This window comes from Ursus americanus, chromosome 4 (assembly GCF_024610735.1).
Source record: "Ursus americanus isolate L20-20 chromosome 4, mUrsAme1.1.p, whole genome shotgun sequence".
Lineage (NCBI taxonomy): Eukaryota > Metazoa > Chordata > Mammalia > Carnivora > Ursidae > Ursus > Ursus americanus.
In genome coordinates this window covers 97,807,166-97,828,687 of record NC_142130.1, presented here as the reverse complement: position 1 = coordinate 97,828,687, position 21,522 = coordinate 97,807,166, and the positions used below count along the sequence as shown (strand labels likewise).

Genomic DNA, 21,522 nt, shown 5'->3' with positions numbered 1-21,522 from the left:
GTTCATGTCTTCTGCCCATTTTTTGATTGAATTATTTGTTTTTTTGGTGTTGAGTGTACAAGTTCTTTACATATTTGGGATACTAACCCTTTATCAGATATGTCACTTGCAAACATCTTCTCCTATTCCGTAGGTTGCCTTTTAGTTTTGTTGGTCGTTTCCTTTGCTGTGCAGAAGATTTTTATTTTGATGAAGTCCCCATAGTTTATTTTTTGCTTTTGTTTCCCTTGCCTCAGGAGACATACCTAGAAAGAAGTTGCTTTGGCCAATGTCAAAGAGGTTGCTGCCTGTGTTCTCCTCTAGGATTTTGATGGTTTCAGGTCTCACATTTAGATCTTTCATCCACTTTGAGGTTATTTTTGTGTATGGTGTAAGAAAATAGTCAAGTTCCATTCTTCTGCATGCAGCTGTCCAGTTTTCCCAACACTCTTTGTTGAAGAGACTGTCTTTTTTCCATTGGATATTCTTTCCTGCTTTGTCAAAGATTGTTGACCGTATGGGTGAAGGTCATTTCTGGGTTTTCTATTCTGTTCTGTCGAGCTATGTGTCTGTTTTTGTGTCAGTACCATGCTGTCTTGATCACTACAGCTTTGTCATACAGCTCGAAGTCTGGTATTGTGATGCCTCCAGTTTTGATTTTCTTCTTCCAGATTGCTTTGGCTATTCAGCGTCTTTTGTGGCTCCGTACAAATGGTAGGGTTGTTTGTTCCAGCTCTGTGAAAATGCTGGTGGTACTTTGATAGGCATTGCACTGAATATGTAGATTGCTTCGGGGAGTATAGACATTTTAATGATATTTTTTATCCAGTCCATGAGCATGGAATGATTTTCCATTTCTTTGTGTCATCTTTAATTGCTTTTCTCAGAATTCTGTAGTTTTCAGAGTACAGGTCTTTCAACTGTTTGGCTAGGTTTGTTCCTAAGTACCTTATTACTATTTTAAAGATTTATTTATTTATTTGAGAGAGAGAGAGTGTGGTGTGTGCATGAGCAGTGGGGAGGGACAGAAGAGAGAGAGAGAGAGAGAGAAGCTTAAGCAGACTCCCTGCTGGGTGGGGAGCCTGACTCGGGGCTGGATCTCACCACCCTGAGATCATGATCTGAGCCAAAATGAAGAGTTGGACACTTAACTGACTGAGCCACCCAAGCACCCCAGTATCTTATTATTTTTGATGCAATTGTAAATGTGATTGATTCCTTAATTTCTCTTTCTACTACTTCATTACTGATGTGTAGAAATACAACAGATTCCTGTACATTGGTTTTGTATCCTGCCACTTTACCGAATTCATGAATCAGTCCTAGCAGTTTTTCGGTAGAGTCTTTGGAATTTTCTAGAGTATCATGTGGTCTACAAATAGTGAAAGTTCGTCTTCTTCCTCGCTGATTTGCATGCCTTTTATTTCTTCCTGTTGTCTGATTGCCGAGGCCAGGACTTCGGTTCTCTGTTGAATACCAGTGGTGAGAGTGGGTATGCTTGTCTTGTCCCTGACCTTAGGGGAAAAGCTCTCCGTTTCCCCCACTGAAGACGGTGTTCACTGTGGATTTTCTTCTATGGCCTTTTTTATGTGGAGGTCTGTTCCCTCCATCCCTACATTGTTGAGGGCTTTTATCATGAATGGACGTTGTACTTTGTCAAATGCTTTTTCTGTGTCTTCCGAAAGGATCACGTGGTTCTTACCCTTTCTCTTGTTGATGTCGTGTATCACATGGATTGATTTGCAAATACTGACCACCCTTTACACTGAATAAATCCCACTCGATTGTGGTGAATGATTTTTTAAATGTTTTGTTGGACCCAGTTTGCTAGTATCTTACCGAGGATTTTTGCCTCCGTGTTCATCAGGGATATGGGCCTGTAGTTCTCTTTTTTAGCAGAGTCTTTATCTGGTTTCGGATTCAGGGTAATGCTGGCCTCATAGGATGAATTTGGAAGTTTTCCTTCCTTTTCTGTTTTTTGAAATAGTTGGAGAAGAACGGGTAGTAACTCTTCAAGTGTCTGGTAGAGTTCCCCTGGGAAGCCATCTGGTCCTGGGCTTTTGTTTGTTGGGAGATTTTTGATTATTGATTCAATTTCTTTGCTGGTTATGGGTCTGTTCGAGTTTTCTTGTTGCTTCCTGTTTCAGTTTTGGTAGTTTGTATGTTTTTAGGAATTTATCCATTTCTTCTAGGTTGTTAATTTGTTGGCATATAGTTTTTCACTACATTCCCTTATAATTGTTTGTATTGCTGTGGGGTTTGTTATTATTTCTCTTCTCTCATTTGTGCTTTTATTTTTTGGGTTCCTGTCTCTTGCTCTCTCTTTTTTTTGATAAGTCTGGCTAGGGATATGTCGATTTTATTGATTTTTTTCCAAAGAACCAGCTCCTGGTTTAAAATTGATCTATTCTCTGTTTTTTTTAGTTTCTGTATCATTTCTTTCCACTCTAATCTTTATTATTTCCCTTCCTCTGCCAGCTTTAAGCTTCATTTGTTGTTCCTTTTCTGGCTCCTTTAGCTGTATGGTTAGGTTGTGTATTTGAGATTTTCTGCTTCTTGAGGTGGGCCCGTATTGCAATATGCTTCTCTCTTAGAACTACCTTTGCTGCGTCCCAAAGGTTTTATTTAGACGGTCATGTTTTCATTTTCATTTGCTTCCATGTATTTTCTTATTTCTTCTTTAATTTCCTGGTTAACCCATTCATTTTTTAGTAGGATGTTCTTTAACCTCCACGTGTTTGTGTCTTTCCAAATTTTTCCTTGTGTTTGACTGCAAGTTTCACAGTGTTGTGGTCTGAGAATATGCATGGTGTGATCTCAGGGTTTTTGTACTTGTCGAGGGCTGATTTGTGACCCCGCATGTGATCTATTCTGGAGAATGTTCCATGTGCATTCGAGAAGAACGTGTATTCTGTTGCTTTAGGATGAAATGCTCTGAATATATCTATGAAGTCCATCTGGTCCAGTGTGTCATTCAAAGCCCGTGTTTCCTTGTTGATCTTCTGCTTAGATGATCTGTCTATTGCTGTGAGTGGGGTGTTAGAGTCCCTACTATTATGGTATTATCAATGTGTTCCCTCGTGTTCAGTACTAAGTGTTGTATATATTTGGATGTTCCCAAGTTAGGGGCACAAATATTTACAGTTGTTAGATCTCCTCGTCTTCTTTTTGGTTTGTCCCCCTTATTATGATGTAGTGTCCTTCTTCATCTCTTGTTACAGTTTTGGGTTGAAAATCGAGTTTGTCTGATATAAGTATGGCTGCACTGGCTTTCTTTAACATCCATTTGCATGATAGATATTTCTCCATCCCCTCACTTTCAATCTGCAGGTCTATTTACATCTAAAATGAGTCTCTTGTAAGCACCATATGGATGGGTCTTGTTGGTTTTTTTTAAATCCACTATGACACCATGTGTCTTTTGATTGGAGTGTTTAGTCCATTTACATTCAGAGTAATTATTGACAGATATGTGTTTAGTGCCGTTTTAATGTTTTGTGGTTGTTTCTGAAGATCTTCCCTGATCCTTTTTTGTCTTCTCTCTTTCATGGTTTGCTGGTTTTCTTTAGTGATATATTTGGATTTCTTTCTCTTTATTCTTGCATAGTGGTTTTGATATATGGTTTAGGTTTGTATATAACCTCTTCTGCATATAGCAGTCTGTATTAAGTTGATGTTCACTCAAGTTTGAACCCATTCTTTACTCCTCTCCCTCCACATTTTAGGTATATGTTGTTATATTTTACTTCCTTTTATTTTGTGTGTTCCTTGACTGAATTTTTACAGAAATATTCATTTTTACTGCTTTTGTGCTTCCTGCCCTCATACTGTCTCTGTGATCTTTCTTTCGCAAAGAGTCCTCTTTACTATTTCTTGCAAGGCTGGTTTAGTTTTTGTTTGCCTGGGAAACTCTGTATCTCTGCTTCTATTCTGAATGACAGCTTTGATGGACAGAGGATTCTTGGCTGCAGTTTTCCCATTCAGCACTTTGAACACATCATGCCCCTCCCTTCTGGCTTGAAAAGTTTCTGCTGAAAAATGCCCTGCTAGCCTTATGTGTTTTCCCTTGTAATTTACTGTCCTCTTTTGTCTTGCTGCTTTTAATATTTTTTCTTTATCACTATGTTTTGTCATTTTAATTACAATATTTCTTGGTGTGGATCTGCTTTTCTTGATTTTGGTGGGAGTTCTCTGTACTCTCTGGATCTGAAAATCTGTTTCCTTCCTCAGATGAAAGAAGTTTTCAGCTATTATATCTTTAAAAAAAAGATAGATAAATAGATAGATTGATTGATTTATGACAGAGGAAAACAGAGAACAAGCAGGAGGAGGGTCAGAGGGAAAAACAGACTCCCTGCTGAGCAAGAAGCCTGATGCGGGCCTTGATCCCAGGACCCTGGGATCATGACCTGAGCTGAAGGCAAATGCTTAACTGGCCGAGCCACTCAGGTGCCCCTCAGCTATTATACCTTCAAATAAATTCTCTGCCCCCTTTTCTCTCTCTTCTTCTTCTGGGACCCGTGTAATACGAATGTTATTACATTTTATGGAGTCAGTGATTCCCTAAGTCTATTTCTGTGTTCCATTATCCTTTTCTGTCTCTTTTGTTCAGCTTCATTACTTTCTAGCACTTTGTCTTCTAGGTCATTAATTCAGTCCTCTGCTTCTTCCAGACTGCTGTGCATTCCATCAAGCCTGTTTCTCATTTTGTTTATTGAGCCCTTTATCTGTGCTGTTATTCCTTATTCTATGTTAATTGTCTCACTGATGTCCTCCAATCTTTTCTCAAGTCCAGTAAGTATCCTTATGATCATTGTTTTAAATTTTCCATGAGGAGGGACGCCTGGATCGCTCAGTCAGTTAAGTGTCTGACTCTTGATTTCGGCTCATGTCATGATCTCAGGGTCATGGGATTGAGCCCCCCGTCAGACTCCATGCTCAGCACAGAGTCTGCTTGTCCTTCTCCCTCTGCTCCTCCTCCCACTCATGCTCTCTGTCTCTTTCTGTCTAAAAATAAATAAATAAATCTTAAAATGTTTCCATTATGTCTGTTTCACTTAGATTTCTGGCTGTGGCCTTGTCCTGTTCTTTAATTTGATACAAATTTGTCTTCTCATTTTGTCTAACTTTCTGTGCCTGTGTCTCTGTGTTAGGAAGGTTAGTTATGTCTTCTGTTTTTGAAGGTAAGGGCTTTATGACGAGGAGATCCTGTAGCACCCTGCCATGTCATGTCCCCTGTCCCCCAGGGCTTGGTGCTTCAGGGACTCTCTCCTGTGTGTGCTGCATGTGCTCTGCTGTCATGTCCTGGCCACCTTATCCTTCAGGCCAGTCATCTCTAGGCTTTCTTTACTTGTTGTGGTCAGTGTTTGGTCCTTGTCTCGAATGTGACATATTTTAAATTAGCTGTGCTCTGGGCTCCTTGTGAAATAAGACCTGTCACCACCATCACCAGAACCAAGGCTCCATGAGACTCCCATATTGGGAGATGCAGTGTGAGTAGACATTTGGACTGGTCTTCTGAATGAGGGGGCCATGGCCCTGGGACTGAGGTGAGCATGACTGGGAATGGTGGTTCTTCTGGAGCACAGGGGATGTGGGGCTTGGTGTAAGCTAGTTAGGTAGCCAGTGTCATCACTGGGCTGGTTTTTGTAGGTGGCCCGGTGCTTATGCTGAAGGATATGGGAGGAAAATGGCACCTGCCAGTTCCTGTGTTCACGGAGGGGTCTCTCCATTAAATGTGCTTCTAGTTGAGCAAATAACCTTCACACTGTGTGCCTCAGGTGTTTTTCAGATCACTTTTTCCCTGCTGTATGTCTGAGGGTTGTTTGCCCTGCGTTTTCTCCAAGAGCAGCCCCAATGTCCTTCAGGCTCTCCCAGAGCCAAGCACACTGACCTTTAAAACTCCAGGCTCTAAGCCCTGCTGGTTGTAGGAGCTCATGAAATTTGGGCCCTCTTGCTTTCCATGCCAGTTGCTACGGGGATTCGTTTTCCCTGTGTGCTCCCCTGTGTGCTAGTGTGTCTGTTGCCCCTCTGCATGACCACAGCTCCCTCGCCACTGCAGTGGCCGTGACCCGTTTCTCTCCCGAGCCACATCTCCGTACTTCCTACCTTCTTCTATGTGGCTTCTTCTCTCCCGCTAGTTGTGCCATTTGTTCTGCCAGTCTTCATTCAGATCAACTTCTGGGGTGTTTGGGGGAATTATCTAATTGTATTTGTGGGGTGAGGTGAGCCTAGGGCCCCCTACTCTGCTGCCATCTTCCCCCCCCCCCCTTGAGTTTTCAGTTTTAGTTATGATGTGGTTTTCTGTTGTGGAGGAAAGCACTTTCTCTTGTTTCCCTCCAAACCCCATGAAAAGTTCCTCTTTCCAGCCTCAGAAGGCAGTAATGCCCCAGCATTTGGTTAAATCATTGTCAAACTTGTATCATTTTAACCAGGGCATGTTGTTCATAGCCAGGTCTGTGTAGTGGGGCCAGATTTAATTTCCTCAGTTGTACATGTTTTGTTTTTGCTTGTGTTTTTCCTTTTTTGAGTCAACAATTGCTTCTTACGTTTATTTGCTTCTTGCTCTATGTACCTATCATTAAATCATCTCCAAATCCTCTAATTTATCCCCAAGTTCCACTCAAGAGGGTTGAACATATCAGGCAATCTACCAGTTTCCTTTATTTTGTGGAAGTGTCTGTCCATGAGCTCCCTCTATTTGTGGGCTGATGTCTGCCGTCTCTTCCGGTGGCTGCACAGGGGCATAGGTGTCATCCAGGGATCTCCTCTCACCATTGTCTTTGGGTTTTTCTCCATCTCTCTCATACCATGGGCCTCTTATTTCCTGAATGCAGTGTCCTTTCCTTTCTGGGTTTATGCCTTTATTTGGGTGGAGCACACCCTTTGGTAGCTTTCTGAAAATGGCTGCATGGGAGAGAAATTTTTGAGCTTAGCATAACTAAAAATGACTTTATTCTGCCCTTATTCTTGATTGATAATGTAGCTGGGTGTAATCTTCTGGATTGGAAGAGTTATCCCTTAGACTATTTTGTTGAAGACATAGAATGTTTCCAGAATTTCAAATGTTCCCTTGTGCTGTTTCTCAGTTAACCCACCTTCCCCAAGGAGTCTCTATTCCACCTTCTTTCCCTGTGTTCTATCTACTCTTTAGTTTATGGCTCCTTTTGCTCAACAGAATGTCTGTGATAAGCACACATGTGGCTGCAGATTCAGTAGTTCATTCTTTTTCTTTTTTTCTGTGCTACAGTTGCTACATTAAAACTTGCTATGCATTATCGATTCAGTCTCTTTCCCAAGAATGGAGATTTAGATTATGTCCAGATCTTGGCTAATATTAATGATGCTGCTATAAAAATTCTTGTGGATTTTGTTTTTGGTGGATGTATTTGCCAATCTTCAGTGTGCACCCACGAGTGGAATTTCTGGGTCTAATAGTAGGTACATGTGCAGTTTAGCTTATATTTTGTCCAATGGCTTTCTAAAGACATTTACATTCCCACTGGCCAATCTTATGACTTGTAGTTACTATCTATCCTTTATGAAATGAGGTATTATCAGTCTTTTAAAATTTTACCCATGTCGGAAAGGGTGTAGCGACACCACATTGCTGCATTCATTTGCAGCAAAGCTGCTCCTTGAATGTTTGGAAATCTTTTCTGCCGAGGTGCATGTTCAAGTCATTTGTTTGGTTTTTTTAAAAAGTAGGATTATTTGTATTTCTCATTGGCTTATAAGAATTTATTATATATTCCAAATATGAGTTAACTGTTGTATATATACAGTGGTATGTGATAAATGTTATGACTGGCTCTCTAGAAAACAACAACAAAAAAAGCCCTGTTCCCATGGTATAAATACACCACAGTTCTCATTGTGATGTTTTGAACACAGGCCTGGGAAGAACTGATACAAGTTCTTCCAGCACTCCATTGGGTATGAGCATTACACATGACTCTTCCAAGCCAGGAACTTGTTTTTCTCATTCTATTGATGGTGTCCTTTTTAAAAAGTCAAGTTTACTGAAGTATGGTTTACATACTGTAATACGTACCCATCTAAAGCTTCTATTTGCTTAGCTTTGGGAAAATATGCACCTGTGTGACCACTGCCACAAGCAAGATATAGAACTTCTCCATCATCCTGAAAATTTCCCATGTGTTCTTCATCCCACCCCATTGGACCCTGGCCCCAGTAAATACAGAACTCCTTCTCATCTAGGAGTTCTCTACGGTCTCATGTAAATTAATTATATAGTATGAACTCTTAGGGTTTGACTTCTTCCCCGAGTGTATGGAGGTATTCAGATGTGGATACGGTTGCCTTCTTTCTCTGCTGAGTAGTATTCCCTGTGCAGATATAACACAACTTGTTTATCTGCTCAGCTGTCGATGCACATACGGCTGGTACGAACATTCGTGAACAATTCTTTGTGTGGACTTGTGTGGCCACTTCTCTTGGGTAAACAGCCAGGAGTGGCATGTCTGGGCCACATGATTGGTGTATGATTGAGAGACTGCGAAACCGGTTCCAAAGTGACCATACCCATATACATTCCCTCCAGCAAATGTTTATGTTCCAGTTTCTCCACATCCTCGCTGACACTCAGGGTAGTAGACTTGTTAACTTGAGGTGTCCTAATGGATGTGTTGTGGTGTTCATGGTGTCCTTTGAGGAATAGAAGTTCCTAAGTTTAATGAAGTCCAGTGTAATGACTCTTTCTTTCTTTTTTAATATTTATTTTTTTTTTAGAGAGAGAGAGGGAGAGTGCATGAGTGGGGGGAGGGGTAGAGAGCTAGAACCTTCAAGCAGACTCCCCACTGAGCAAGGAGCCCAGCACGGGACTCGATCCCATGACCCATGAGATCACGACCCGGGATGAAACCAAGAGTTGGACACTGAACCGACTGAGGCGCCCAGGCACCCCTGACTCTTTCCTTTTATGGTTCATGTTTTTGACGTCTTTGCCGACCACACATTGTGAAGATATTCTCCTGTGTATCCTTTTGGACCTCCACTATTTTACCTTCTGCAGTAAGCTCTAATGTTCTTACCCTCCCCCCATTAATTTCGTGCATGATGTGAGGAAGAAGGCAAAGTTTGTTTTCCCCATACAGACGCCCAGTCGGCTGGTCTCGTCACTGCCCCCACTAAACCACAGCAACACCCTGACTGGGAATCAAGTGGCCCTGAGGGTGAGGGTCGTACTGGACCCCTGGGGGCCCCTTGTCCTGCGCATCTGCTCTTGCGTCAAGCTCTGGAGCTTGTACTTTGTGTCACCTGACCTTCCAAGCTCTCCTGTGCCGCTGGCCTCTTCAGGTGCTGCACCTTTCCTTGCACTGATTTCAGTGACATTTTCCTAGGAAATTACCCCCTTAGTCCAAGAAATTTGATTGTGTTGATTTAAAGATGTGTATTTCTTTCCATAATTTAAGATGTTCTCCATCTTCAGTCATGTGTCTGGTTTTATATTTAGTATCCATTATGTCTTTTTATTGTTTTCCAGCATTTTTATTCTTTCACAGACTTTTAAAAATAAATGCTTGGTTTCCTTGATTATATCTACTATTGCTTTTTATGTTTTTAATTCATTAATTTTATTAATCGATTTATTTCCTTTGGAAGTTTTTTTTAACTTTCTGAATTAAAATCTCATTTATTTTCAATTTTGCTTATTTTCTACAGTATGTCCTTAAGGATTTGGTTACCCTCTGAGTCCTGCTTCACCCAAGCCCCCATGCTCTGAGGAGCAGTACTTGTACTGGCTTTGTTTATTTCCTTTGCTTATTATACAATTTGTAATTGTGTTTCCGTTCGCTCCCCGGTTTGAGAGAGCAACTTTAAATTTTCTGAATGAAACTTTCTTTTTATTGTTTTAATTTCATCCTACTGAAACTGGCTCAGGAATTGGTCTATAGAATGTTTTACCTTTCTACATAGTATTTTTATTATAAAATATTTCAGAAAGCATAGAAAATAATAGAATTAACGTTCGTGTATCTATGAGTTAACAGAAACCTTAATATTTTGCCATATTTATAGAATATTCCAGATGCTGTTGACAGCCCCATGTGTCCCCTGCCCCCTCTGTTTGGGGTAGCCTCAGTATGGAGGCTGGTAGTCACATTCCCACACACCCTCTTCTAGTTTTCATAGAGAAGTTTATAGCCACGAAGACAAAGTATTGCTTTGTGGTTTTAGCCTTTCAGTGGGTGCCATTCCGCACGTGTCAATCTGGAGTGTGACTTTTCTTTTTACTCAGTGTTATGTTCAGCCATGAAACAGATGTTTCAGTCACATGGACTCTACCCCATGCTCTTCCTGAGTGTGTATGTACGTGGTCCGGTTGTCCGTTCTCCTACTGAAGGGTGTTTCGTGGTGTTCAACATTTGGGCTTCAAACTCCATGGGGAAAGAGTCCACGTGTTTTTGATGTCTTTCTTGTGCACACATGTGACGTCTTCTCCAGGAGAGCCGTCCTGGGTGTGGAATGTGCAAGGTTCAGCTCTTCCAGATGTTACTAACTTGCTCTGAAACATGAGGGCTCCCACCTGCAGCACAGAGCGGACCTTGTTTCTATCTCCCCGGCCATGCTTGCTGTCGTCAGATGCGAACATTTCTGCCAGGCTGATGGGCGTGGGGGTCCCCAGGATTAGGAGGTTTGCTAGGGGACCTCCCAGGACTCAGCACACAGAGCAAAATCAGCCCAGGGCAAGGTACGTGGGGAGAAGCTGGGGGACATGGGGCGTGCATTTCCAGAGCCCTGGCCGGTGGGGTCAGATGGGACATGCCCAACTCCCCAGCCAGGAGCAGTGACAACATGTAGGATGTGTCACCCCCAGGGAGCTCGTCAGAGGTCAGCACGCAGGGTTTTTATCAGGGCCGTGTCACGTGGGCACCCACTGCCTGGTGTGCACCAAAATTCCAGACCCCCAGGAAGATGGGGTGTTCGGCACAAGCCATAGTGTTTGTACAGTTTATGCCCAGTGAGGCCCTCCTAGCACATGGGTGCAAACCCTTCCCAAATCCACACTCCCAGACACCACCCGAGGGCCCACCTTGTGACCAGGCTAAGGACAGCTGCTCCAGGCCTGCAGTGCTGGCTCTTACCGGCACGGGCCTGTGGAGTCCATCCTTCTGGAGTGCGGGGGCTGGAGAGAGTCTGGGCTCAGGGAGGTCACCCCTGAAAGGTGGCTTTTCCCCAGGCACTGCCGTCAGACTACTGAGCCTTACGACCTTGAACGAGGGTCCCTGTGCTGGACAAACATGTCACCGGAGGCACCTCCTGGGCTCTACTGATGGGCAGGAACATGACGGCCAGGGGACAAGCACAGGCCACCTTACATGTGGGTGTCAGGTAGGGGTCTTTGTTGGAAACCACAGACGCGAATTCTGGTTAAACTGACCAAAGTAGGAATTTATTGGAGCATTTGACAGCTCACAGAATGAGGGGCGATGACGAAATTAGGAAGCAGTGCAGGAGCCAGGCCCACACCGGGCCAGTGGCGATGCTGAGACACAACTCAGGAGAGGATACCTGACCTCTCCCTTCACTGCAAGTAAGGTCCAGAGGCTTGGGGGAGCCCAGCTGGCCTTGTGGGGTCACTGCCAACCCAGGTGTAGGAGGCAGGGCATGTCGACTTGGGAAAAGTTAGTACTTGAGGAAAGTCAGTGGGAAAAATGCACAGTGGGGAACGGGTGACCAGTGTCCACCACAGGGGCCAGGGAAGGGGGATAGACACTTGTCTTGGTGCTTAGTAAAGAATCCAGGCTGTGCAGATGTGCTTTTGAGCTTTGGGGTGACCTTAAGAAGATCACTCAGCGGCAGGACTTCTGGGCCGAGGCGGGGACGCAGCAGGCCTGGCCGGAGCACACGGGGCGGCAGAGCAGGGACACGCAGGAGGCCCGGCGGCAGCAGCTGGGCTGGCAGGAGGAGGTGGGGGCACAGCAGGAGGCGGCGGGCACGCAGCAGGCGGGTCTGCACATGGGGCGGCAGAGCAGGGACACACAGGAGGAGGGTCTGCAGCAGGACGAGGAGCAGGGGCTGGGCTGGCAGCAGGAGGGGGCAGAGCAGGGGGAGGCCCCCGAGCAGACAGGGGTGCAGCAGACGGGCTTGCAGCAGACAGGGGTGCAGCACACGGGCTTGCAGCAGACAGGGGTGCAGCACACGGGCTTGCAGCAGACAGACACACAGCAGTCTTCCTGGCAGGGGGAGGAGCTGCGGCAGGAGGGCTGGCAGGAGCTTGTGCAGGCTGACTGGCAGGGGCTGGACACGCAGCTTGCAGGGGTGCAGATGAGGGTCAGGCAGGAGCTGGGGGCGCAGCAGGGGGGCTGGCAGCATGAGGAGGATGAGCAGGGAGAGGACTCGCAACAGACAGGGGTGCAGCACACGGGCTTGCAGCAGACAGACACACAGCTGTCTTCCTGGCAGGGGGAGGAGCTGCAGCAGGAGGGCTGGCAGCTAGACTGCTGGCAGCATGAGGAGGCTGAGCAGGGGGAGGTCTCGCAGCAGACAGGGGTGCAGCAGATGGGCTTGCAGCAGACAGGGGTGCAACACACGGGCTTGCAGCAGACAGGGGTGCAGCACACGGGCTTGCAGCAGTCTTCCTGGCAGGGGGAGGAGCTGCAGCAGGAGGGCTGGCAGGAGCTGGTGCAGGCTGATTGGCAGGGGCTGGACACACAGCTCGCAGGGGTGCAGAGGAGGGTCAGGCAGGAGCTGGGGGCGCAGCAGGTGGGGGCGCAGCAGGGGGGCTCGCAGCAGCTCTCTGGGCAGTCGTCCACCTGCCAGGAGGAGTCGGGGCAGGAGTCACAGGAGCCGGGCAGGCAGATGCGGCTGCCGTAGCTCAGGTTGCTGGAGCAGACGGACAGGGTGGACGCAGCCATGGCGGGGGTGGCGGGGCTGGAGGAGGTGTGAGTGTGAGTGTGTGAGTGTGACTGTGTGTGAGGTGCTCAGGGTGTCCTGCTGGCTTTTATACCCTCCCAGGTGTGTGTGCTGTCCCAGCCGCAGGCCCCACTCTCCTCCCTTCCTTGTTGGTGTTTGGAGCCCAGGGGACTCTCATTAGTGCCAGCTGTGTGTTTGGTTCTATGAGGTGTTTGCTTAGCTATAAAACTCCTAGTATATTTTGGGGTCTGTTGACTCACTGTAAGCTACCTTTGGTCCAGAACATACAGTGTGAGTCTGCAAATAGCATATCCTGGGGCTGGGTTGCTGTGTAAGAAATCCATCTATTGGAATCCTAACTGCCCTTTTGTGGACACATGGGTAGGTCTTATGCACACCGGGGGCCTCTGCTTGTCAGGGAGGTGCAGTGGCCAGAGTCCGAGAGGGTGTGGAGCCAGACATGTTCTGGTTGTGACTCCCTGGTCCTCTCTCCGATGTGGGAGTACCCCTGAGGGCACGTGCAGGTGGCCAGCAGGTGAAGGTGGGACAATCAGGTGGCTATACATTCCATGTCCTTGCGTGACCATGGAAGCCACTTCTGCCTGAACACTCACCGAGCTCATGGATTCTGCTTCTGTCCACAGCCATTTTACACCCCAAACCCTGCAAACCTTGAGTGCAAATGGGGGCGCCCTATTTTCTCCCCTGCAGGAATTGCAGCTCCCACAAAGCCTCCATAGGAAAAACAATGGTTGCTTTTGTGTTTCCTGTTGATTTTCTTGATTGTTAATTGAAAAATTCCTTGGGTCATCCCAGCCAGAAACCTGAAAGTCATCCAAACGCCTTCCTCTCTTCTGCAAATAATATCCAAGTGGCCACCAAGTGGTTTTGGTTCCCTCTGCTACATAAATTTCCGTCCTCTCTGGTCCTTTTACCTTCCAAGCATGAATTTATTCACTGTGGAGCCAACCCCCCACGTGCTGGAAACAGTGGCGAGCTTGAGAATGCACAGGTGCACAGGTCACAGCCCTGTGGAGGCCTGCTGGCCGGGGAGGTGGGCGCTTGGCGCCCTGTGACAGCCGTGAAGAATGGGGTCGGCAGCACCGGGCCCAGGGGAGTGGCACCACACCCCAGTGGGAGGGCTCTGGGGGCACGCAGGCAGCAGGTGCTGCCCCTGGGGCCTCTGTGAGCTCCAATTCTCACCCTTCCTGGCCATTGTGTTTCCAGCAGTTGTTCTCACACCAGGCCTCTCAACTACGAGGACGTGCGTGCTGGGGGAGAGAGGGGTTCTAGGAATTCAACTAAACTGTGGGCTGAGTTGTCTTTCTTTATGTCTTGAGTTATAAAACTGGTGTGGGTCTGAGCCTGGCCCCCTGCGCTCAGTCTGGCCCTTCCAGAAACACAGGAACTGGAAGCTGGAAGCTGGAAGTGCTTGGCAGGGGTGGGCAGAGGGCGATGTTCGCCCTCTATGATGCGGCCACCTCTGCCAGACGTAAGTATGCCGGCTGAGGACGGCTCGAAAGCTGGATAAAATACAAAAACGTCCGTGCAAAGCTTTTGAAGTCTGCTGCTGAGACTGAGCGCTGAGGGCCAACATGTGGAGACGGGGGCTGTTCAGAGAGGCGAGCTGACACTTCTGCATGGCTTCCCCTGAAGTGCAGCTGATGAATCTTGGTGTGGGCTGTGAGGGCAAGTAACCAGCATGTCGAGAGGCTGGCAGAGCTTTGGGACACCGATGGGAGGGTGGAGAACTCCATGGGGTCTGCGACTGCAGAAGCAGCCCGGACCCGAGGGGACAAGACCCCAGGGAGACGGCAGGCACCGAGAGGAGCTCGAGAGCTGCAGGTTGAATCTCAAGGCATTTGCCAAATGTTCATGCTGTTCAGGCAAGATACTAAGAAAGCCAGCAGGGAACCATTAAAACCCAAGCAGAGCTTCTGCAACCACATTGCCAAGGAGACTTATAACCCTGACGACTGGCCAAGGAGGAGTGGCTGTCAGGTGGGACCCCTGGACAGCTCAGCCCCAGGAGTGGGGACACAAGCCGTGGGGCAGCCTCACATCAGGACGAGTCTTCTGCCCCACTCAGGCTGCCAGCCAGAATGACCTCTTCGGAAGAAGAGAAACTCATCCAGAACTGCTAGAATTTTTCATAGACGATGTCAAACATTCAGTCAAGAATTACAGTCATGCCAAGAGACAAACAGATGATAGAAACAAGCCTGAGATGACAGTGTTGGAGTTAATCAGACACAGACTTTCAAGATAATTGTGAAAGTGTTCAGGGAAATAGGTGTAAAGAGGGAGATCTTTATTGTAAAGCTGAAACATAGACGAAGAAACAAGTAGAAATTCTAGACTGAAGAGAACACAGGACTCACATTTATGAACTGATGGATGGGTGCCATAGTAGTGTGGGTGGCGGACAGGGATCGGACAGCGAGAATGGCACACTGGGACGGCATCTTTAAGGGCCAAAACCAAAATGACTGCAGAACTGGGCTAGAGTTCCCCAAGAATGCCATTTGGAGGTGAAGGTGCCACAAATCATTGCCCAAACAGCAAACACGGAGCGGATTCCACGTCAGAAGACGCACTTTGAAGTCACTGTCACGGGAAGCTCTCAGGTAGGATGGCCGGAGGGCAGAAGTGCAAGAAAATGGAGGAGAACATGAAAGGGTAAACGACGGGACATATAGAGTGGAAACTGGCCCTCATTTCCATTCGTGATTTATAACATGTAGTATATTTACGATTTCCCGTGGGCTCTATGCCGTAGTAGAGATGAACGGTGCGGCACGAGCAGGGTGAGGGGCTGAGGTGTGCTGGGTCTCAGGGTTGTTCTGGAAGTGGCCCCTGCACCCGTGTCCGTTGGACTTGACCATCCCAGGAAGGTGCGCTGTAGCCTCTGGGCTGACCTCTGAGACAGTCCCGAAACCACGGACAACGAGTAATGAATGGGGGAGTAGAGATAAATAACAAAGATACCCCAAGACAGCCAGGAAATAATGTGTAAAAGAAACATATAACATTTTAGGCAAACAGAAAACATACAATCAGTTCGCAGATATAAACCTAATTATCAATAATTAAATCAAATGTAAAGTATTAAATATTTCAATTTATAAATAAAGATTGTGAGTCCACACAAGAATGGACACCCCGCAGGCTAGTTCTAAGAACTAGACCCTAAATATAAGGCCGCGGGAGGTTTGGGAGTACAGAGAGGCAAGACACAGACAAATACACAGGACAATGTGGGGTTCTGTGCAGCTGCAAACAAGAAAGAGAAATCTTTATGTATTTGAAGGAAAGAGCTCCATGTTATATTAAGTTACAAAAAAACAGAGTGGGTAGAATATGATACAATTTGTATTTTAAACATGTAGAGAGAAGAGATGATAAAGTCAATCTTCATTATTCATGAATTACTCACTAAAATTTATTTGTAACCCTCATCAACACTCACAACGTGTGCTCGGTCATTCGCGGACACGCGGGAGCGCTCCAGATCCGTTCCCCGCTGGGGTGGGACGAGGCTCTGCCGCCTGCGTCAGCCCCCAGCCCGAAAGCCCGTCCTCCCACCAGCTCCTTCGTGCCGGGTTCTGTGCTTTACACCCTGATTTTGGGGCGAACGGGCCCCAGGCGTACCGCCGCAGGTAGGGTTCTGGGCACAAGAGGGCTCATGTGCCCTGGGGAGCAAACCCGCGTCGCATAAGCCTTGCTCAGGCGTGAGTTAAGGTGCCGGTGGCCGTGAGTCCGCTGTTAAATAAGATGTATGTCAAGTATTTATTAAATAGGTCACTTTAAACAGAAACATCAAACGGGCCGTGTATTGAGGATTGCTGAAAATCTGACCAGAGCTTGCAGGGACCCAACCCCGTATTCCCCGGGAGTGATGGTTCAGCGTTGCCAGCATTTGCTAATTCAGTGTTTTCGGTGACTTTCTAGATCCTAGGGACTGTGACTAACGAGAACGCATGTGTGCCTGTGTGTGAGCAGAGAGAGACTAAGAGAGAGACACAGAGACACGTGCAGAGACGGGGGCATGTAGCTGCTTCCTGAGAGGAGGGTGGGGTGCTGGTAGGCAGAGCTGAGGGACACTCGCTCTCCACGGCCACATTGTCTATCTTTCTGTTGTGTTCTGTGTCCGTGTTCTACTTAGAGACACGGCGGGTGGTCTGGTGTCGTGCGGGACACGCAGTGAGGGAGCCGGCCAGAAGAAAGGTTGGGTGGGGACAGATGGGGGCCGTCCAGACGGACGAGGCTGCCCCAGAGGGACACGAGGGCGGTGACTGCTGTCGATGTCCAGCCCAGGTGCTCGGGTGGCTCATGCGTAACCACAGCCCCAGGCAGTGTCCTTGTCCTGAGGGAGGGAGGCTTTGGATACAAAGCCCTGTGGTCTCCCCAGCACACAGACAGGTGGAAAGTGGACCCAGGGACAGGACGCGCTTTGGTGATGAGAAATGCTTCAGAGCTCAGGCCAAGAGGTCCAGCCCAGCAGGTGGCCCTGGGAAGGCGCTGACCACCCCTGGCCTCTGGGTTCCTCCTTCACAGGGGGCCCCAGTCCTGCATCCCCAGGGGAAGAGGTGTTTGAACCACAAGAAACTCTTCCTAGTGCTGGCTGCTTGCCAAGTGAGCGACGGCCTGGGGCAGCCTGGCTGGTGGCTGGATGGTGACCCGCACACCCAGGATGCTCTCCACAACCTCACTCCACACCCGCCATCCACTGCTCTGAGAAGCAGGGCTGCGACCTGCCCATCCCACTCCTGTTCCCCTGGAACACAGTGGGACCGCTCCGAAGCCCGATGCTCCAGGAGGTTTCTGAGCTGGATAGCATCCAGGCATATAAGCATCTCTAATGGGATGGGAGCCGGAACTAGAGGCTTGCGGGGGCCTGGGACACAAGATCCAGGAGGATATAAAAACTCAGCCTCAGGCACCACACATACACACTCACACACACACTCACACCCTCCTCCAGCCCCACCCCCGCCATGGCCGTGTCCACCCTGTCCGTCTGCTCCAGCGACCTGAGCTACGGCAGCCACGTCTGCCTGCCCGGCTCCTGTGACTCCTGCCCTGCCTCCCCCTGGCAGGTGGACGACTGCCCAGAGAGCTGCTGCGAGCCCCCCTGCTGCGCCCCCACCTGCTGCGCCCCCAGCTCCTGTCTGACCCTCATCTGCACCCCTGTGAGCTGTGTGTCCAGCCCCTGCCAATCAGCCTGCACCAGCTCCTGCCAGCCCTCCTGCTGCAGCTCCTCCCCCTGCCAGGAAGACTGCTGTGTGTCTGTCTTCTGCAAGCCCGTGTGCTGCACCCCTGTCTGCTGCAAGCCCGTGTGCTGTAAGCCCATCTGCTGCAAGCCTGCCTGCTGCACCCCTGTCTGCTGCAAGCCCGTGTGCTTCACCCCTGTCTGCGGCAAGCCCATCTGCTGCAAGCCCGTCTGCTGCACCCCTGTCTGCTCGGGGGCCTCCCCCTGCTCTGCCCCCTCCTGCTGCCAGCCCAGCCCCTGCTCCTCATCCTGCTGCAGACCCTCTTCCTGCGTGTCCCTGCTCTGCTACCCCGTGTGCAGACCCGCCTGCTGCGTGCCCGCCTCCTCCTGCTGTGCCCCCGCCTCCTCCTGCCAGCCCAGCTGCTGCCGCCAGGGCTCCTGCGTGTCCCTGCTCTGCCGCCCTGTGTGCTCCCGCCAGGCCTGCTGTGTCCCTGCCTCGGCCCAGAAGTCCTGCTGCTGACTGGGCATGTCTCTCCCCCCAGGGCCAGCTGGGTTCAGGACCCACCCAGTGACGGTGGTCCTCCCAGCGCCCCCTCAGTCCAGTCCTGACCTGTGTTAGGTGGCTGCCCGCACCCAGGACGGGGTCCCCCATGTGTCCACTCTCCTGACCTGACCTTGACCTCCTGCATCCCCAGACCGCTGACCCCACTGCTCCCCGGGGCTCCTGCTCCCAGGAGGCGCCTCCACCTGTTCTGGGTCCTTGTGCTAGCCCTCCCAGTGTCTCTGCTCGGGTCCCTTGGCCTCACCATCTGACCTGTCAGCCCCTCCTCGGGCACCCCAATAAACTCACTTGTCCAACGGATCTGCTTCCTTTCATCTGACCCTCATGGGGGCGGGGGAACCCAGGGTTTTGAGCGGACATTGGTCTCCTCCAGCTGCAGACATTGCTGGGAATGAGGGACTGAGAAGTCGCGAAGGGCAGGGGCCTAACTCCTCTGGCCAGGGCCCCGGGGGTGGGGGGGCGGGGTCATGCTCTCTCCCAGGAAGGTCAGTGCTGCTGGGTGCTGCGTGCCCAGGGCTTCCCGAGGCTGGCTACCTGCCCACGGGTCATGGTCTGGGGGTTCTCAGCTCCTGGCCCGTTTCAACCCACTGCCCTCACTGGACAAATGGACCGCAGAGAAGGTGGCCTGTGGGCTGCAGGCAGCACAGACCCTATGGGCCCGGGGTCCCCCTGGGGTCCTCCCGCGGGCTCTTCCCGGAAAGGTAGAGGGGAAAGGTGGTGTCATGGGGGAGGCAATGCTCCAAGCTCCTGAAGAAAACAACTAGGTTTGAAACAAAATATTAAGGGTGGGTAGAAGGACCCCCAGGATCCCGTCCTGGGCAGGACTCTGAGGGCCGTCATCTGGTAGGTCTGGACTCCGCCCGGGGGCATGAGGGACATGGAGTCATGGTGCGGGACCTTCCCTGTGAACTGGGAAGCCCATCAGGCCTCGATTGCTGTGGACAGCGGCCTGCTCCGAAGTCAGGATGACAGTGGCCTCACGTAAGGACACTCGTGGACAAGAGCGGGGACATTCAACAAGGTCACCTGCCAGGGTTCCAAAACTGTTGCAACGGTGGCCCAGTGTCCCCATGAAGAATCAGACAGAGGTCACCCTACCCTCCTGAGCCCTCCCCTCCCTGCCCGTGAGCTCCTCACTCTCCCGCATCTGTGTCCATGGCCAGAACCCACAAAGGGAGCCCGTGCCACCCCCAGGCGCTCAGTCTCCTTCCCTGAAGCCCCCATCACCTCCCCCCCCACGCCACACTCCCCACCTGCTGCACGTTCCATGCCCAAACCCTTCTCCCCCGACCAGAACCCTTCAGCTGCGAATCAGCCTTGTCCAGGTACAATTTGCATATCATCAGACGTGCCTATTTCATTGTATAGTTCGATGAGTTTTGAGAAAGGTCTGCATCCTGCAGCCTCCACTGGGGTCGAGAGGTACCAGCTTTCCCTCCTGCGAAGCTTCCTCTGTGGCCCGAGCCTCCCCACCCGCCCGCCACCTGGGAGCAGATGCTCTGCTGCTGAAGCTGAGCTTTCCTCGGGCGTCCGAAGGGGGAAGGTGCCCAACAGACATGCTCCGCGTCTGGCTTCGTTCACTTGCCTCTTTCGTGGCATATATTCGTGGTTATTTCCTTTGTAATTGCCGATCGTGTTTTATTGAATCGCAGTTGTTTAATCACCTGTTGACGTCCCTGTGGGGTGTCTCCAGGTTTTCAGGGTTGTGAAGGCAGCCGCTGTAAGCACCTGTACCCCGCATGTCGTCCTTTCTCTTGGGTAGATACCTGGGGGTTGGCTTGCTGGGTCATGTGCCAGGTGCACCGTGCATGGCGGTTTTTGCCCTTCCTGCCGGCTGCTGTGTGTGGCTGGATCCGCTGGTGGCCTGCCTGTTCCCCGCTGTCTGTCTTCCTGCAGCGTCTGCTCAAATCCTCTGCCCGTCGTTCCGCAATCAGATTGTTGGCTCTTAACTCACTGGGTGTCCTTCTCGTACTCCGGGGACCCTTTATCATATGTGTCCTGTGCAGATTTCCCCGCCTGCGCCCAGACTTCGCACTTTCTTCACAGTACTTTGGAGTAGCTGACATCTCTAGTTTTGATTCAATTCAATGAATTCCCTTTCTTCCGAGGTGCTAAGAAATCTTTGCCTAAACTCTGGGTCACGCCGGTTTTGTCCCATGTGTACTTCTAAATATTCCGGCTTTAACTGTTACGCTAAGTTCTGTGATCCCTTTCTAGTTAAGTTTTGAATAGGCTGTTGGCTGTTCCAGCGTCGTTTGTTGAGAACACTATCCTTTCTCCGTTGAATGATCTTTGCTGTGTACGTGCGGGTCTGTTTCTGGACCCGCTCTATGCCGTCTTCAGCACAGCGTTGTTCCGGTACCCATAACACACCGTCTCCACCAACGCAGCTGTAAATGAAGCCTGGGAATCCAGCAGCTAGCCATCCAATTCTGTTTTTCTTTTTCATAATTCGTTGTTCTAGATCATTTATATTTCTGTACTGATTTTAGAATATATTTTAGAGTCAGGTCATTGCTTTCTAAAGAACTTGCTGGAATTTTTATTAGAATTGCATTAAACTTGCAGGTAAATTTGGAAAGAATCGACATTTTAACAATATAGAGTTTCAATTCATAAACATAGTATCTATTTCTAGTGATTTAGGGTGACTTTTTTTCTGCAATATTTTATTATTTTTAGTACATAAACCTTGTATATATTAAGTTTCTCTATTATTTCGTTTTTCAATGTTTTAGTTAATGGTGTATTTATTTCATTTCCAAGTACTCATTGCTACCACCTAGAAATTTAATCAGTTTTTGTGTATTGACCTTGTATCTTGTGACCTGGCTAACTGCACTTAGGAATTCTAATAGCGTTTTTATATATTCCTTAGGACTGGGCGTGG

At 49.0% G+C, this 21,522-nt stretch overlaps 2 protein-coding genes across 4 annotated transcripts; one reads left to right on the top strand and one right to left on the bottom strand.

Annotated features, from left to right (window-relative positions):
- Positions 1 to 11,795: 11,795 nt before the first annotated feature.
- LOC123778770 (uncharacterized) lies at positions 11,796 to 12,860 on the bottom strand. Its single transcript, XM_087861879.1, has 2 exons — positions 12,354 to 12,860; positions 11,796 to 12,179 (listed from the first exon to the last, which is right to left on the bottom strand). Exons 1-2 carry the CDS (start codon positions 12,858 to 12,860, stop codon positions 11,796 to 11,798), a joined length of 891 nt encoding a protein of 296 aa, XP_087718005.1.
- Positions 12,861 to 17,855: 4,995 nt separating this feature from the next.
- LOC123778787 (uncharacterized) lies at positions 17,856 to 18,590 on the top strand. 3 transcript variants are annotated; one of them, XM_087861847.1, is made up of 2 exons: positions 17,856 to 17,909; positions 17,958 to 18,590. In XM_087861847.1, the coding sequence occupies exons 1-2, from the start codon at positions 17,856 to 17,858 to the stop codon at positions 18,588 to 18,590; spliced, it is 687 nt and encodes a 228-aa protein (XP_087717973.1). The 3 variants fall into 3 exon arrangements, with proteins under 3 accessions (XP_087717973.1, XP_087717975.1, XP_087717974.1); XM_087861849.1 differs by having other exon boundaries at positions 17,856 to 18,143; positions 18,222 to 18,590; XM_087861848.1 differs by having other exon boundaries at positions 17,856 to 18,250; positions 18,326 to 18,590.
- The last annotated feature ends 2,932 nt before the right edge of the window (positions 18,591 to 21,522 follow it).

Excerpts from the sequence above, each read along its gene's own strand:
- LOC123778787 (XM_087861847.1), top strand. The coding sequence starts at position 17,856 with ATGGCCGTGTCCACCCTGTCCGTCTGCTCCAGCGACCTGAGCTACGGC. Across the intron at positions 17,910-17,957 it reads ACCTGAGCTACGGCAGCCAC|GTGGACGACTGCCCAGAGAG; the intron begins GTCTGCCTGCCC and ends TCCCCCTGGCAG.
- LOC123778770 (XM_087861879.1), bottom strand. The coding sequence starts at position 12,860 with ATGGCTGCGTCCACCCTGTCCGTCTGCTCCAGCAACCTGAGCTACGGC. Across the intron at positions 12,180-12,353 it reads AGCCCGTGTGCTGCACCCCT|GAAGACTGCTGTGTGTCTGT; the intron begins GTCTGTTGCGAG and ends TCCCCCTGCCAG.